The following is a 19,443-nucleotide window of genomic DNA, read 5'->3' as shown; positions in this document are numbered from 1 at the left end:
AGCAAGGTGGGCAGCCTCAACTAACTCACTCTTTGGATCCCTAGCAACAACATGTTGAGTAACTTACACCATTTCAGATTTCGCCACCATGCATAATAAACTACATAAAAACAGACAACGGTATTGAGTAAAAACTCTGGATGAAACAAGAAAGATCTTAGCAACATTTAAAACTCAATTTAAAACTCAACAAAAAACTACATTTACTCAAAAAACAACATATATTAATTAATTTATTTGCATATTTATATATGTTGTGGCCAGAGCACCTAAGGTAACACTGAAAAAAAAAGAAAGAAAATTTTTTCTTATGACATGCTTGCTTGGAGAGATTGGAGTATTAAGGCCTGTGTGCTAATGCTGGTCAGAACGACATTGTTCCATCTAGTCTGAATACTTGTAGTTTATGGCAAAAGTGATCATTCCTCCAACTGGTGCAGGGCAAATGGTAATGCAGCGTTAATGGGTAGAGTGCCTGTTTTTAGGTCTCTATGTCCCAGCAGCAGGTTCTCCTGACCTCTTTGAATAAATTATTATATAACTCTCCAGTTTTTGAACTCAAACTAAAACTAGAAATTTTGCTGTCACCGTTTTTGTCATGGATTGCCATTTTGTTACGATGCCTTAGTGTGATGTTCCATACATAATGTCATCACTCAGCAGCAACGTCTAGTTCTCAGCTGCCTTGAGCAAGTTCTTTTCTATATATTTTCTCAGCATTTCTTGATTTAATTTTGGAAAATGTATACAGCTATTATGAACTACAAGCTGAACATATTTGAAGAAGAAGGGTTTTAAAACTCTTAAATTTTCTCCTTATACAATTATGGATTGTATGGTGTCAGAGAGTGGACACTGGTAGTTCAAACACTCACACAGGAACACTGAGCTTCGAATACATTTCTAAGTGTGGACAACCTTAAAATACCAAATGCATGCTCTCTTTATAATAAATGGCTGTCGAACAAGAAATATGTGTGGGCTGCTTAACAACTGCCAACAACTGTAGACTCATCAGAGTCTGCACAAGGAAATGGACATACTCAAGGACTGTACAATTAACTATGCATAGGTGGAACACCAGAGTCAGGTGCTAAATGGATTAGAAAGGCCATCTAAATAACCCAAAAGTGAGGTCTTGTTGAAAACTCTGGAGAAGTATCAAGAAAAACACAAGAAAATATTATGGTGAAGCGAAAGAGAAACTAACATTGTACTGAATAATCTATTGCTGCAAAGGCACATTTCAAACTGATTATATACAGTATCAACATTGAGATTAAATATTAATCAAGGAAACAACATCTCACACATCCTAAGCAGCTTGTCAGTGTAGACAGACAGTGTCTGACATAAACTCTGCATAGGACATCTTTGACTATTGTGACTAAAATATGGAAAGTGGCAGCAAATCCCAAGGGAAAGAAAGGTAGCCTGGAGTCATGCATGCTGCTGGAAACCCCCCACACCCAATCCCCACCCCTTTCACCCATCATTTCTACTGCAGGGAAATGGTTGGTTTTCACCACTTTTTTTTTTCAGTGAATAATTTAAGCATCATTTATTTAAGCTTTCAGGAATCCCTTATTGTTACCTTCCTAAAATACCCGTCAATTTTGGCAAAGAATGACTTAGGCCATTATTTTAGAAGGTGACGATATGCATTTACAAAGTGTAGTATACAGGTAGAACATATAATGTTCTCCCTGTATTGTATTGTATTATTCATACAATAATTTGTATGTAGCAATAGGAGTCTAGACTATGCAACTATTTCATATTTTTGATTTTTTTTCTGTACTTGTGAAACAGTTTCATTCTAAAATACATTCAAATACGGTATTACACAATGTAAGATCTGTATGATAAATTTTTCCAAAAATGTTAACATATTAAATTGTAATCGGAGGTTTCAGATTTCTCTTTATAGCATCCCACTGCTGTGGAGACTGTTGCAGCAAATCCTAATGAACTATAAACAGCCCCAGATAATTACTCTTGATTTCAGAGGTTGACTGTAGTGTGATAGTTATAAAAGTCTTTGTTAGTTATTTCTTTATAACACTATCAAACATGTTGTGTTTTAATTAAATTTTATTACATTTATTAATTGGGGAAAATACTCAATTTTAAAATAATGGTAATTTGACTCAATTGTTGGTGCTGACAATTTTAATTCCTGCAGTTCACCCTTTGCACCAAAAAGACAACACTGCTTCTTTTCTTCTAATATAATATTTCAAAGTTCAAGGACACAGGGATCTCTGTACATGATCTCTACAACAGTCAGAAATCAGGTTCATCAAGTTTGCCCTTTTCTCTTCTAAATCCATGCGGTTTATCTTTGGAAAATGAGACTGGAAAGAAGGTCGATCTGGAGTCTTAACCTCTTCTGTACTAATTTGGTCATATGTTTTGGTCCTTATCCTGACAATTGGTTGGCACCAAGATCTATGCTTTTCCTGCAGATCCTAACGTTGAGCTTGTGATTAAAAATATATATATTTATGCATTTACTGATTATCCTCAATGATTTTGCACGATGTAAAGATAAATATGGGTCATCATCCAGCCTTTTTTGTCACAATTCTAGGTGTATTAATTTTTTGAAATATTATTCTGGCTGTAGGTATGCACAGGTTTAGGGATGATGAAATTGAATTGCAACTATGTCTTGAAGAACAAAGATTAACAAGCAGATTTGCCCTACTTAAATATGTTCTCTTGTATCTTCTTTTTTAAAGAGTGGCTAAGTAGAATGAGCTATATTTATGCCAAATGCAAAACAGGATCTTGTATTATTTGGATTAGACTTTATAAAGTAAGTAATAATCTCCATACTTTGTTAATACATTTATTCCTATGCAATTTATTCCTCCCACTAAATAAATGGCCTCAAACCATAGGCTGGATTAACTTTAACAGCTGAAGAATAAATATATTGCAAACCCTTTTACATAGATTTACAAGGTGTTTGATAGGAATCTTGCACAGTGATAACTACCCATATTTAATGATCATAGATTTTACTACTCTCATGATAATTCTGATAATATTCTAAGATTATAAAAGACAAGAATTAAAGGGCTCTTTAGCTTTAATACTTCAAAGTTTTTTTTTAATTAAAATTAAAAGGATATGTGTGTCAGTCATTTTGAAAGATAATAAATCTTTCTGCTGACAGGTGGCTTCCTCTGACAAGTTTCACCCCGTCTACGCTTTAGCTTTGTCCTTTATGACAAGCTGCAAATACAGTCTAATGGTTGCAGAAAAAACTATATTCCTAAAAATAATTCTTGTAAGAAATAAGAAAACAGTGCTAAAATTTTGAGAGATAAAGAGCTTTAATTTAAAACTCAGTGTGTTCCAATTCCAAAGAAACTAATGAAACAGATGGTGATTTGAAGACTGAAATATTGTTTGAGACAAAACTCACACATTGCACAAAAGTTCAAGTGGCCTCAACAGCGTAGTTTGTCTCTGTGCACGTCATCAATTTGTTGCACAAGAAACCGTGTTTGTTGAATCCAAACAGAAGCATATTAATGAGATTTTCACAATTCCTCTCTTCCAAACGGAAGAAAAACAACTTCAGACACCTCTTTACAATTAAGTCTTGCAGTATAAATCCTTTGATTTTTGCTTTCTGCAGCCGACAGCAATATGGTGACAGAGTATTTAAATAACTTTCAAAAGAAACTAAATTAAAAAAATAAATAAATATAAGAAAAGCATTAAAGAATGAAAGACATACCGTCGAATCTTTTATGTCTGGAGACAAATATGCTTCTCAACGTGTGACTGGTTTCGTTAAGCAGTTTTTCAAAGTCCAGCTTGCTTTGCTGACCAAATCGGTCTTCCATTTCTTGGGTACAACAGGTGTGTTCAGAGGTGCAAACACGCAGATCTTCTCCTGCAAAAGGAAAACAAAGCAGAGGTATTTTTATACTACTGCTTAATTGATAAAAAAATAAAAAATAAATAAAGATAACACTTGACCAAGTTGAAGTAAAAACACAGACTATCTAAAGCTCCCACATTAGTTAAAAGCAGTTGGGATTACAAAGGAGGATGTCCTATGTTGATAATTGGAGTGTTCAGTATTTAATCTAATTTGTTTTAAAAGTAAATTTAATATGAAGCAAATCATTCAGACCTTTCATAATGAGCAAAGTAGTAAGTCTGGTCCACAAGACCTTTATTTATGGCCCTTCAGATGCCTTTACAGCATGAGTGAATTTGATTAAATCTGCTTTAATTCAATGTACATTATTAATAAGACACGCTCAGTAATTACGGTCTGACTGTTGCCTATGTAAATTACATAATCATCAGGCATTTTTTTCTTGACTGAGGGAAATTGTCTATGCTTGAGACAATACAGCATAGAGGAAATTTTGTTAATATTTTTCAAATCAGAACATGGTCTGCACATGTTCATTCACACTTGAATTTTAATGTGATCTAGAAGATAATTTTTTCATAAACTTTAAGTAAAATTGTGCTATAAAGGAATAGTTTTTGGAGCAAAACGTAAAGCAACACATCCACTGAAAACGTGTTCCTGTCCACTGCCAGTTGGGTGGTTTAAATAAGTCCACTATATGTTCCCCAAAAAGAAGGAATTAGAACTCAAAGGCACATTTCCTGGTTCTCAGTCATAAGTTGAAACTAAAGGATCTAAATGTGAGGAAGTTAGCCATATTTCCAAGAACATTGAGCCTTCTTTCATCTTTAGAGTCTTTGTTACTCTAACAATAATCATTTTGAATAATGCATGGATAAGAATGAAGGATGCGTAATTTAGTCCTCAACTTCATCAGGATGACTTCATCAGGATGGGTTACTTTTATAACAATAACTATTATGAAAAGTGTTGACAGCTCGTTACAAATAATAATAATAAAAAAACTGCAGGTTTTGAAATAGCAAATGCAAAAGATGCAAATACAAAAATCAAAATTGATCATTTCTCTAACAAGTATGAGTTTGCGAAAACTCATACTTGTTTCTTTAAGCAAGTATTGAGACATTAATTGGAAGGAGAAATTAAATGTGTTTTTAGTCAGAGACAGTGAATGAAGTCTGACTTTTAATTTTGCAAAATAAACTGAATTGTGCAGTGAAATTAGAGAATTAAAATAATGTAGTGACATGAAAGCAAATGAAATGAAATGCTGATGTTTATTATTAACTTTTGCCTCTGGCATAACAGATGAAATATTGATTTAAAATATTCTCCCATAATACATAATTGATGTAACCGTGGAACTACTAATGAAAACTTTATGACCCTTATAATTTCATTTTCATCAATGGCCAATAAAAGAAGACACAGATAATCCAAACGCTGCCTGACAAAATTCACTTCAAAACTGTAGCTAGCTTCATTTTTGATGATTTTAGAAATGGCATGTGGTGTCTCGTACTTGGTGACCTCGGTGTGCAGCTGAACAAGATCAGCTGATGCATGTACTCTTTGGTTCCATCTCGTGATCATCATGACAGAAATATTTCTAATTTCATCATATGATCATGTGATGGCACACCGTGGAGTGATCCTTTCCCTGCTGAAATCTAACTGAATATTACAACACAATTTGTGCCTAAAGTCAAGGCAGACCTATATGTTTGAGGGCACACTATTTTTAGCAATTAGTAATAGACAAAGCAGAATTTCTATTCAATATCCATGAAGCCAAAACAAAATAACAGAACTTTTTTTTTCTTCTGAAACCTCATTTACAAACTGTAATATGGCAATGTGAGGGGGATGTTTGTGTTAATAAATGTGTGAACAGTGCAATGTGGAAAGGCGCGAGACTTGATTGCAAAATGGATTTGCATAAAATTAAAGCCGGGCAGTTCAGCAGTCTATTCCATGGTCTATAAAATAATACTGAATCTTCACAGAAAACTTTGAAAGTGCTGCTCAGTTATTATGGTCGTGTATCACTGCTGTACAGCCTTTATGATAAGTATCTAAAATATGCTGCCTTCTTTTAGAATGGCTTTTGGCTGAACAATGAGCATAAAATATATTTTCAATATAGCAAACACTAAATAATAAGTTCAAGAGCATATAGTGTTTTTAAGGTAGAAAGCCTAAAATATTGAAAATATGAAACATAAATAATTCACAGTTTGCCTTAAAGTTTTTTTGTAGAAGTTTTACAATATACTTTTTCTGAAAGAAGAAGAGGCTTCTGAGTCAAGGGAAGACAGCACTCCTATGTGACGTTCCATCTGTCTCATTCCTTGAGCTATGTGACTCTGAATGGCTGTAGATATATATTAGATTGTTAATACCTATAAAAAAATAAATTATTTTTTTTATGAGTTGTTGCTTATTGTCAAGAGTAAAGAGTGAGCACTTTTGGTACAAAACAAAAAAAAAATTATACAGGAAAAATGAGATATTTGTGGAACACACGTGAGGAAGATGGATTCCCGCAAAAAACATGTCTCTGTTCAGATCAATATTTGCCCCAAGATTATGAAACAATGGTAAGTGTTTGAAAGTGTAACATATGGAAATATATCTTAGCTCATGCTTTGAAGAATACAAATATCCCAGCAGCAAAAAAGTCAAACCAAAGTGGGGAATGAGGCTGTTATGTGTGAGGCTGTTATGTGTGAGCATAATGTTTAACAGGAAAGAAAATGCCTTCTAATACAGAAGTTTTTATCTTTTATGCCTTCTCTGCCTAACAAAATGTCTGCTTGTGTTCACAGCTAGCATAAAACCAATACCTGACTCGATACGAGACCTTTGCCAAGCCTCACGGTATTCTTAAGAGATAATTCAATCATGTTATACAGTTGTGTTGGAGCAGGGATGCATCTAAAACCTGCAGCAGATCTTCAGGACCAGAGCTGGACACTCTGAGTGTAAAGTAATCAACCCACTGCATGTATCACTGATTCATTCCTACGCAGCATAAATGCTGGTAATGTCCTGTACTTGCATAGGACTTTATCTTTGATTCCAAAGCGTTTCACACTACAGTCAATCATTCACACAGTGATAGTGTGTGAATAATATCCAGCTGTGGCTACTGGATAGTAGCCAGAGCTGGGGCAGTCAGACAGAAGCAAGGCTGCCTTGCACCGGTGTCATCAAGCCCTCTGACCACTGGCAGGAGGTAAGGCGGATTCAGTATCTTGCCCAAGGACACCACGACTGAAACAGATAGAGCGGGGGTTTGAACCAGCAACCCTCCTGTTAGGAGTCCCCTGTTAGAGGACAGACTCCTACTACAGTTGCCACCATCTGCCTGAAGTTCTGCAATTACGTCGTCCATCAGAATGCTGTCAGACATTTGATCTATTGATATACTTGTGTTTTTTTTTGTACAACAAATACATGCAAAACTTAACCATCTTAGTTATGATAATACAGAAAGATAAAGCACAATATTAGTTGTTTCTTTAGGAATAATAGTTCACCACATGGTTAGGAAGAAATAAGCTAAGATGAACTGATAGTGTTCTACTAGTGTGTGTGTATATCTCGTATATAACATAGATTCATCATACCTTAGGTGATTCAAAGCCATTGTTTCTTGTAATTCTGCTTATGGCTTACAAATGATGAAAACCCACAATTCAGTGTCTCAGAAAATTAGAATACTGTGGAAAAGGTCATTAATGGAAACTTGTGGTGTCACATCTTAATCAGCTAATTAACTCCAAACACCTGCAAAGGTTTCCTGACCCTTTAAACAGTTTCCCTCTCTGGGTCAGTGGGCTACACAGTCATGGGGAAGACTGCTGACTTGACAGATGACCAGAAGACAACTACTGACATCCTTTACAAAAGGCGAGCCACAAAAAGTCATTGCTAAGAAGTTGGTTGTTTACGGTGCTCTGTATCCAAAGATATTGACAGAAAAGTGAGTGGATAAAAGAGGTGCGGTAGGAAAAGATGCACCAACAACAGGCAGAACAACAACAAATTTGAGAGAATTGTCCTGCAAAATCCATTCAAGAATTTGGTATAGCTTCACAAGGAGTAAGCGGAGGTTGGAGTCTGTGGGACAAGAGCAAACACACACAGAAGAATACTAGACATGTACTGTAAATGTCACATTCCTCAGGTCTCTGGTTTTCTGAAATACACAGTCGTTGCAGCCGTCTACAAGGACTTTCTAGAGCAATTCATGGTTCCCTTTGTTAACAAGCTGCATTCAGATGCTGATTTTATTTCTCTTCAGATGCACTTGTTTTATACATATCTCCCTGAATCTGTATCAATCAATTATCATCTGTTATGTGAAACCAAAAAAAATTGTAAATAAAAAAATGAATAAGCCATATAACTTAGTGAATAGGCCCACAGGATGTATTTAATTCAAAGATAATCTTAAGACTCATTAAAATTTCAGAAAGTTTTTTTTAAAATTATTATTTCTGGTAAAACCTCCTAAAGACAAAAAAATCAATTAAATATTTCATGAGGAAGGATATACCTCCAGATTTCACCCTAACAGCCATAGGGTACAAAAAAACAACGTGTCAGATACTCAGAGATAAGATCAATGCAAAGCAACATATAACACTAAAAACACTTAATATGACTCATAAGGTAAAGCATCAAGATCAGACAGGAAACTCCATGAGGCAGATGTAAGGTTTGGTAGTTCATTGGTGGCTCATGTGAGGTTGAAGAAGGAAATTAGTACAGACAGCTGTTCTTAAGGATGACCCAGTTAGAATAGTTGAATGATTTCAGCTCAAAAAAGGGACAGAAAATCATCTCAAATACCTGCTGCTGCAGATGAAGAAGAGTGTAGCTTTTAATAACCTTTAGGCAGTTTATTTTTATTTTTTGTTACATAGCTCTGCTTATGTTATCCATTTCAAATCTTCATTTTTTAGGGTCAATAAGATTTAAATTGACTCAGAGCATTGTGCTTGTTGTTTCTGAAAGTTAATCCTGGAAAAGGTAGTTTGCTTTAGATGGTTGTTGCACAGGCAATGTATGATGTAAATGTTGACTTATTAGTACAGCTTAGCAAAGCAAATTAAATTTCCTCATAAATGAAACCTATTTAGTTTTTGTAGGAGATATTTCATAACATTGGAGCAAACAGAGAGAGTGATATTGGACTATTTATTTCTACACAATTTATCTGCATCATGCACAGCGAGGTTCTCTCTTGTGCTTCTTCTAACCTTATAGAGTATCATCTCAATGCTCCTCCTACAACTGTTGCTATCCACAGCCACTGAGGAGATATATTCTACACAAGCACTTGACAAGGTTATCCCAAAAAGTATACTTTAAATTTTATTAATAAGGACTAATTCCTACTAAAATAAAATAAAAAATGTTTAATAGTTTTGCTCAAATCTCTCCTCATAGGCAAAATAATGAACAATATTCAGTTATATCAAATACAAATATTTCTTTCTTTTCTGTTGAAAGGCATTTAAATCATGTTAACATCTACTGAGGCAATCTCATACCGCTCCATGTTTAACATCCTGCTTGGCTGACAGGCTGAAAAAATGAGGTGAAATTGTCTAAATACATCAAGCAAAGTTAAAATATTACTTCAACTTTCTAACAGATTTGTTGCCAAATAGGAGTAAAGACAGATCTCACCAGTGCACCCTTTCTGTTGAGTATGGTCACTTCAAGGGAATGTCAGGAAGAGTTAAAATAAAAATAAAAAATAAAAAAAAGTCTACCTTGACAACAACTCAGTGTGCTCCAGCAGTCTCAACAGAGCAAAACATTACTTAAAAATAAGCCTGCCGTACATCAACATAAGGGAAGAAGCTTTCAACGGACTTCAGCACTCAGCAAAGTGCCCCGACCTTCCAGACAAGGTTAAAACAGCGCTGTAGCCTCGAAGATAATCCATCTACTGAAGCACAGAACGCACGTTGGTAACTGGCTGCACGGTTCACAGAGCTAACTGAATGCAAATACTTGCATTGATGTCATCTATAGTTTTAAAGGCAATTTTCTTAGCATATTGGTTCTACTTGGGCAAATATTTTTTCAAGTTATTACTTTTAGCCCTCTAGACCAGCTTAAGTCATTCAGTCAATAGGCTGCAACAATAAAAAAGCCCAAAGCAGCTTTTACAAAGGGTAGAATGAGCAGCGCACTCCGCTCAAAACATTTTCATATCAGCTCGATTTACACTGAGAGAATTGATCTGCTTTGAGTTGAGTTAATAGCAGCAGCGAGTCGAGAAAGAGACCTGTACATTTTGTATCAAATTTGAAATAAACTTAAACTGAAGAGTAACTGTGTGTGTCCACATTGATACATAAAAGATTTGATTGAGTCAAGTTAATTTGTGTAGCGCATTTCAGAAACAAGGCAGCTCAACATGCTTCACCTCTTTAAACATCATGTGGTCACCAGCTGTGAAACAAACAAGCATTACATTTTGTCAAATCATCAAAATCATCAAGCAAATATGTTGATCAATGTTCCAATCACTACTGATCAAATGCAACTCTGAAGAGGTGGGTTTTAGCCTTGATTTAAAAGAACAGTTTCATATTTTTACAGTTTTTCATCACACCTTGAATAAATATATTGTGATTTGTTCACAGCTTTCACGATTAGTTGGTTTTAATATCTTAAAAGTAATTGTGCGACTCTTCTCATCTTGCCAACTGTGGTTGTCTTTGGTGGACTTTAACAGTAAGTTGTCAAATTGCTTGACATATTTCAGAATCCATGGCAATAGTAATCTTACCAAGTCTAAAATGGACATCACTGGATATGTGGATCCCCAAAGACACATGAATGGTCTTACCCAAAAGCCTGCCATCACTCTCTTTGTTGCCGATTTTTGTCTTCCTACTTCTATTCAGTGAAATTAATATTAGAGCTTTCCTCTTCAACTTGACCGATGGGTTCTGCAACTGGAGAAACTAGCAGAAATGCAGCAGCCAGAGATGTTGTAGTCAATAATTCTGTAATTTTCATAATTCCTCATTGAGATCTAAAAACTGAATTAATAACTTTGAATACAACACAATTCACTAGGTTAAACACATACAGATTGGTTACATACAGACTGTATGAAGCCTTTATTTCTGTTAATTATGGTGACAATTATGATTATTTTCTTATAGTTAATGGTAACAACACTTGAAATTAGAATAAATATGCCACTTTTAATGCAGAAACGTGGGACTAACAAAAAGTATGTTTAATACCTGTTTAACGGTTATTTTGAAAAACGTTATTTTTATGTATCAAAATAACCTCATCAAAACGCATATTCAAATTTATTTTGGACCTGTATAAGGAGGAACACAATCCTGCACACTACTAGAGAAACTATCTCCAGAAGTTATTAAAGTAGATGTTATTAGTTGCCCAATGATGCCGTTATGGCATAACTTTAGACCTTTGTGTTTCTTTAATTTGTCTTTTCAGTCAAAGAGGAAAAAAAAAACAAAAAAAACATGACAATCCAAGGAGGCTGGAAGGGGTTTTCAAATGCCATTATCAAAACAAAATAGTTTCTCAGATAAATTGTCTACATTTCTCAGCAAAACCAAGAAGAGTAGCTGAAGGGAGTTCCAACTAATGGTCTCATTTCAAAGCTGCCCTTTGGCAAGTCATTCAATATCAAAAGGACAGTAAGGCTGAAACAATAGGCCCAACATTCATTGTCTATTTGTCCATGACTAACAGAGCAGAGCAATGCTTCCCTTTGCTCTGATCAATGTGTTTAACATTCATACTGAGGAGCAGATTCTACTTCTATTAACATATTAATACCAAAGCAGCAGCAGATTTAATGCATACTAATGTTTCACCCCTTTTTCTACAATGGAGCAAAGCTATAAAAATGCATTTATTATATTAATTTTAATGAAACACGGGTATTCATGCTCTCAGGCATTCATTAAAACCTATGCAAAATGTCATAAAACTCTGTGATCACGTCCTGTCACTTTTACATCTTAAACAGTTCAACTAACGTCAGCCAGCTTGTTACCAATGCTAAGGGAACCCTAAAAGAAGATTTCATTAAATTTTTTCCTACTCAAATTGGCTTTCTTTCAGTGCTCTAAATTGGATTTGGTTTTCATGTTAAGTGTTAGAGGTTAAAATGACACTATATTAATGAATTTAGCTGGATAGAATTACCTGCTATTCACCAAATATATATAAATACATATCAAGAAATAGGAAGTAGCTCCCTCATGGATGAATCTGCATTCACATTTCTATGTATATTTACAATTCCCATAAGTTACAAAAGGAAAATCTAATTGTTTTGGTATAATGTAGACCAAAGTTGTTATTGGATGAGAAAGATGTAGATCATTCACAGGTTTTTTGGAAATGCAAAAAGCTGAAAGGTTACTGGGCTTTTGTTTGTAAATTATTGAAAGGAATATATGAGCTACCCAAAAGAGGTGAAGTTTTATATGTGGTTTATTTATTAGAAAATAACACTCCAAATGAAGCCCAGTCCTTGTTTAAAATTTTCCTGGCTGTGACCAAGAAAGCCCTCAAATAAAAAGGTAGGCCCCCCACCTTTTTATTTACAAAATCCATTTATACTTTAACTTGAGGGTTAGGATAAAAGCAGCATGATAGTGATATAGTTAACAGCTTACCATTATCATACAAGCAAAATTGGGTTAGAACACACCCAGTTATACAGATATATCTAAATATATGCAAAATACATCAAATGGATCAAGTCAAACTTACCATACTGTAGTAACAGACAGAAGCAGGTGCATCACAAAATTTACATAGTACCTAAAAATATGAAAATTTATCTCCCTCAATCCATATAAACACTATCAAGAAAGAAGACAGAAGAAAAAGAAATATTGATAAAAATAATAATCACCAGCAAGTATGTAACATTTTGTGAGTCTGGAATATTAGGAAAATTGATCTGCCTGTGGGTTTAATAGTTGGGCCCCCACCTTAACTAATTGGATGGACTTCGTGGAGGAAATTCTCAACATGGAGACATTTACATGGACAACAAACAGTAGAGACATTTACATGGACAACAAACAGTAGCTGAAGAACTGTGGGGGAAAATGGACATTGTTTAGAAACCATTACAGGAACTAAACACATTAAGATTGTAAGATCTCACCTGCACTCTGTTCTGTTTTTCTTTTACTATGCATGTTATTTTTTGTATAATGTAACAAAGAAAAATAAAAAATCCTAAACACCGAACCCTTAGTACTTGTGTCTTACAGTAATGTCTTAGAGCTTGCCTTTCTGCTGGCTCCAAGATTCTACCACAGCTTCTAAAGAAGAATATTTTCTATTTATAAAGTCAAATTAAAGTGGTGTAATTAGACTACATGTAAAAACCTGGTTTATTTTTTACTTTTCATATCAGGACCTGGAGTTATCTAAATATTGATACAAAATTTAAGTTTTTCTTTGTGTCTTAGATCACTTCTGTGTTTGCATCTGGAGCAAAAACTACCATGACCTGATGGAAAACAAACTCCTCCTCTTTGCTGAACTTGATCAGCATGTATTTAGTGCAATCTGCTTTGTGAATTCATTGGAGAAAATAAATTAAATAGTATGCAAAATGGTTCTTTAAAAAGGACTTTGAACTGCACTGGGAATTCTCCATAATAAGGATTAGGTGGACAGTCATTTTAATGTAGTGCCTCTTAATATTCACCTGTGTGTGGCAAAATAAAATCCCTCATCATAAAAACCTTTTAGAACATTTGCTTTGCTATTCTGATCTTCCTGATGTATCTACAATAAAAAGGTAGCCCATTCAGACATCCTACTGCATATGATTTAATCACAGATATTTCAACTGCATTTTTTTTTTTTTTACATTTAAAGGAAACAATACCAATATTTGTTTTTGTTGATTACTGAATCAAAATGTTCATTTTTCATTACATCTCTCATAAGCTTTATCAGACACACATTCTCCACCCCTGGTGTGCAAAATTAAAGAGATCTTTATGTGAGCCTCATGACATTGTGACAGGGGTGTACTGTGTAAATAATCTTGTGACTCAAGTTGATTCAAAGTGTCCTGTGCATAAACTAGCAAAGGTAGGCCACCTCTCTGAAGTATTCCACAGAGTGCGTGGCCGAAGAGACTCACAGCATATGGTCTCTGCCATCTGCTGTGTCCCTTGGTCCTCCCTGACAAGCCTTTTATGGAGTCACAGTTGAAGCCACTCTCAGCCCTTGTGAGATCAATGTTGGGGCTCTGAGTCCAGCTTTCCTTCTCTTTCAAAGATCAATTTTCAAAGATATAAAGCTTTGAATTTAGTTGTCGTTTTTTTTTTTGTTTGTTTGTTTTTTTTTCATTTAATTGTTTAACTTTAACAAAGTTGTGAATTTAATATTATGGCTCAGTATCACTCAGTACATTTTTATAGGAAGTCTCTGGTTGCTAAGTGAATAGCTGCGAGCAACCTTTCTGCTGATGATGAGCCAGACTTGTGCAGTGCCACAGCTCTCTTCCCGATATCTTGGCTGATTACTTTTGAGCTTCCCATCGTGTCAAACAAGAAAGAAATGTGTTTCAGGTTTCAGGTGTGACATCCACAGGTGTGACTCTAATTAACTCAAATTTGAAACTTGACCTGTAGAAGTTTGTGGAAGGAAGCCCAAAAGGTTTGACCCAAGTCATATATTTTAAAAGACGGTTATCCCTGATACTAACCAAAGGTATGTAAACTTTTCAATTTACAAAAATGTTACAAAAAATATATATAAAATTTTTCCTCACCAAATTCTCTAGCCTTTAACAAATAGAAATTATTTTGGAAATTCAAACTAACTTAAATCAAGAAAAGCTTGGTCTGATTTACCTTCAGACAGTGAGAAAAACAAAATTTCTTCATGTCTTTTTATTCAGTGCATCTAAATACCTGAATTCAACTGTATACAGGCCGCCTTACTTACAGACATCTTTTTCAGCTCTACTTACAAACTTTCTATGGGATTGAGAGCAGGCCTTTATAATGACCTTTCCAAAACTTTCACTTTGTTGTTCTGAGGACTCCTTGTAACTAATTCTGTTATATTTAAGGGTTATTGGAAGAAGCCAACCTGAATCAGAGGCAACATGAGAGGCGTCTTAGCTGGGCTAAGGAGAAAAAATGAAGGGAAGATGAGAGACACCAGACCCAACAAGGCAGATGACCTGAACGCAGCTATCAAAGCAATCTCCACTTCCATTACACCTACACAATGCTGCTGCCTCTATGCCACGGCACATTGATGCAGTAATTCAACCAACCAAGTATTAGGTGCAGAAATGTATATACGTTTCAGAAGCCTGACATTTGTGCTTACAACATCCGTTTTTGTTTGGTTTAATGTAGTGTACTAATTTTCTGAGGCACTGAATTTTTTTTTATTTATTTTTTTTTTACTTTTACCTGGGAAGTCAAGTCAAGTCAAAGAGAAGTAAAACATTTATTGGAGCCAAAGCTGTTTTCACATGCAGGTATAAGCCAAACACTCTTAATCAGAATGGATGACAGGTTTGAGTGTTTAAACTTCTTTAAACTACATCATTCAGTGGTGGAGAAAACATGAGCATTCCTTCATTTTAGAAGAACCACATGTAGGGGAGCTGGGCAGCTCAACATGCACCATGTGCAGAGGCTATCATCCTCGACGTGGTTGTCCTCGTTTCAATTCCCCGTTTTATGATTTTCACTACATGTCTTACACTTTTCTCTCCACCCCATTTCCTGTCAATTTACTCTTCAATAAAGTGCCAAAAAAATCTAGAAAACAAGAAAAAGAGTTGCAATCATTTACAATTTTGCAAAGGTAAACTTAAGACCAGGAAATATGAGGGAACTGGGCTAAAATAAGATGCAAATTGAATAGATAGGTCAAGAAAAATTCCAACTGCAAACTGATCAGTAAAAAAAATAAAAAACAAATCAATCATCAGATTTAAGTACACCTAGAGAAATAAAATACATGTTTTATTATTACTGCAATATTTTCCTTTTAGGTCACACAATTGCCTGATAATCTTTTTTTTCTCATAAATATGCAATTAAACATTTTTAAATTAACTCAGTCATTTGACTGACTATAGTTACTTCAAGCTCAGAATTAAACACACTGAATACACAAACAAACATTGGAAAATATGCTGCTACAAGCAAATTAATACCCGCCTGTTATGGCTCAAAGAGTTAGGATCAATAGACTATCTGTTGGGGGGTGTGCGAAGACATGAAGAGAATATTTAATGAATTTAGCTTAAAAGCATGTTGGTGAATTCTGCACAAATAAATGAAGATGCAACATCCTTTCTGGCATTATGATCATGTCATGTGGATATTATATAGGGCTCATTTGAGCCTAGACAGACTAAAACGTGCTTGTTTCCCCATGGTATTAAAACCAAATTAAATTTAGAGCTAAAGGTTATTGTAAAGTTATTTACAACGAAAGCAGAAGCAAGCACATTTCAAAGTAGACACACAGAACATATTGTAATTCTGAGGCTATGTTGTATTGCTGATATAAACTAATTCCATATTCAGTTAAACATCCAAGTCATTCACAACAGTAATTTGAATGCAGAATATATGCACTGTGGCATTGCCTTTTCTCTGGGGTTTGCTGGGACAATACTATTAACTGATGGATAATCAAGATGACAAAAACACCACGTTTAAAATGAAATAACAACACAAAAGAATGACTTTCAATGGCACGCCAGTCCAAGGCTTTAAATAGCATTCAAAGAATTTCCTTTTCTCATGGTAATTTCACCAATTGCTATAAGGTATGAATTGTTGCATTGACACAAATGTAATGAAGCATTTATTCAGCAGAAAGCAAGAATCAAAACTAGGGATTTACAAGGAAAAAGTCAAATTAACAAAGATTTTACAAATATATTAAGTGTGTCCCTATCTAATCTCTAGCGACTGAGACACAGATGCTTCTCCAAAAAAAGAAAAATCATTTGTTTTTCATCTGATCTATGTTATTTTCTCAGAGGTGAAATGAATTCAAGTCAAAACAAGTTGTGGGGTAGAGGAAAGGAGCTCTGTGAGGCAGAAGCTCGAATGGAAACTGCAGCTCCAAGGAAGAGATTTGTGGAAATAAGTACCTAAATGCTTGATTTAGGTACTCCCAAATGGCTGCCATGGAGAAGCAAGTATCTCTCAAACATGGGTCAAATAATCAAAGCTATTATTTGACTCCCAAGTATGTTGCTGACTAGGGAAAAACATTATGACATGATATAAAGTTCAAAAAAGTTTATTTTACATAATACGCCCTTTAAAAGGGTTAATAGTGTTTGAATTCCAGGGACTTAAGGGTAGAAATGTGCCATGACTGTTAATTTAGACCTGACTGGTGACAGCACTACACCAAAAGCGACTGTTTGACCACAACGCTCCTTAGCATGGATGCTGTTATAGCAATCTTGTTATGGGGATGAAGAATTAAAGGTAACTTCTCACGGTATCAGGGAGAAGTTTCAAAATGAAGTCAGTTTTTTAATAGTAAACTACATCTACTCTAAAGGTACATTTACCTTTGATTTAGAATGGGAGAGAGTGAGAGAAAGTCTTTGACCAGGGAAGAAAGTAGTTCTCTGTTATCCTTTTGACCAACGCCATCTGTCATAAAACATGCAGCAATATATTGTTAGTTGTTGGCAGCCTTTGAAAAATCACAAGACAATATGTTGATTTTGTATTGCTGACCATGTTAGTCTTTAACACATTATTAAAAATGACGATGTTTCTGTTTAAGATAGCAAAACTGTTTTTTTGCAGCAGCGGCTCTCACTGTACTGTGGCATTGCCTCTCCTCTCAGCATTAATAATAAATGATTCCTTTACAGCAGGAAAGCTAGACTAAGTATTCTCAGTGTTGTTCTTCTATCTACTTAGTTTAGCTCTCAGAAATTGCATATGTTACAATAGGTAAAGATGGACTGTTATGAAGACCGACAAATGACACAATTGTGTATTTACCTATTGATAAAATGCATACAAATGGTTTTGTTCATTCAAGTATTCAACAGAGTATTTTCACATTTACAAGGCCAAAGATAAACTGTGCAAAAATACTTGGTGTAGACTTTTTTTTTGTTTTATTATTGTGCAAACACAAACAATAGATGGAGGTTGCATAGCTGAAGTCTATGCCTCTCGTCTGATGGTGTATTAACAGTATCTATTCTCCACATTGGCTAATGTCTCCAGAGGGTTTTCCTTCCTGAATAGCCAACTTCCTTCTTCAAATTAGCACTTGCCTCAATCAAAATTAAATGCATGTATTCTTATCACATTTTGAGGCATGTCAGAATTCATAATGAAAATCCTGTTCATGTTTTATATAAGTGGGAGGAGAACGTTTCAATGGGTAGATGTCCTTGGGTGAATGAGGACATATTCAAGAGGAAAGAGTCTCACTGATATGAAAACGTCTACAATAAAAGAAGCAAAGTACAATGGTGTGACAGTATTTTTTTCATTCTCCAGAGATTCTGCATAAAGAGAACAAAAACAGAAAAAAGAATAAAGATTTTTGGAATAGCTATATGCTCCTAGCAAATGCACCATTATTTTTCATCTATGAACATATATCATCACAATCCACCTCAACATGCCATTGATACAAGGATAAAAATGCAGTAAAACAGCACAAACACAGTGCTGACTGAACAATAGGGTGTTTTTATGCAGAGGCATTTTAAAAGTGACAGTTCCAGCATGGAAAATGCATGAAAATAAAGAGAGTACAGACAACATATTAAAGAAGATTTGAAGACACTGTTTTTTCTAGTACATATATACTGGTGCATGTAAAAGTATTCATATCCTTTGGACATCTTTTTCTTTTTTACTTTGTCAAGTTTTGATCGTAAAGTTTAATGTGTTTTATCTGAGTTTTATGTGGAGTACTGACACAAAATAGCACACAATTGTGAAGCAGTTTTTTTTTTTTTTTTAAAGAAAAACATGTCAAGTGCTTGTGAATTTGTATTCAGCCGCCTTTCACTGCAATTACGGCCCTAAGCCTTTAGAATGTCTCCACCAACTTTGCACATCTAGGGAATCCTATTTTAGTCCATTCTCGATTGCAAAATAGCTGAAAAGGCTGGTCTAACACATACATATTTTGTTTTGATACAATTCCCTAGTAGCTCCATGTGTTTATGGTGATTTCGGAAATGAAAGGTGAATGTTTGCACAACGTGTAGCATTTTTATAACTTCTAACAGGTGCCTGATATGTAGATCTGGAAAGCTCTTCCATAGTTAATTAAATCTCTCCACTACTTCTGTTGTTGATGCTCCACTTACTTGGTCTGTCAGTTTAGGTGGAGACCAGTGTGTTGGCAGGCTTGCAGTTGAGCCACACTCGCTCCAAAGCTTGGGATATTGTTTTAAAACAATACTGACTTAAACTTCTCCACCATTTTATCGCTGCCCTGTC

The 19,443-nt window shown here is 34.9% G+C and overlaps 1 protein-coding gene across 2 annotated transcripts in view; it reads right to left on the bottom strand.

The window, feature by feature from the left end:
• LOC129361147 (glypican-6-like) overlaps positions 1-19,443 on the bottom strand; it is a 97,605-nt gene that overhangs the window by 64,061 nt on the left and 14,101 nt on the right. For both annotated transcript variants that reach the window (XM_055031868.1, XM_055031867.1), the window contains one exon: positions 3,755-3,913. In XM_055031868.1, the coding sequence (XP_054887843.1) occupies positions 3,755-3,913 (159 nt within the window). The remainder of the gene's footprint in view (positions 1-3,754; positions 3,914-19,443) is intronic.

Source organism: Poeciliopsis prolifica, unplaced genomic scaffold (assembly GCF_027474105.1).
Source record: "Poeciliopsis prolifica strain line A6 unplaced genomic scaffold, Auburn_PproV2 SCAFFOLD007, whole genome shotgun sequence".
Classification (NCBI taxonomy): Eukaryota; Metazoa; Chordata; class Actinopteri; order Cyprinodontiformes; family Poeciliidae; genus Poeciliopsis; species Poeciliopsis prolifica.
Note: the sequence above shows the minus strand (reverse complement) of the source record. Positions and strands in the feature narration are given on the sequence as shown.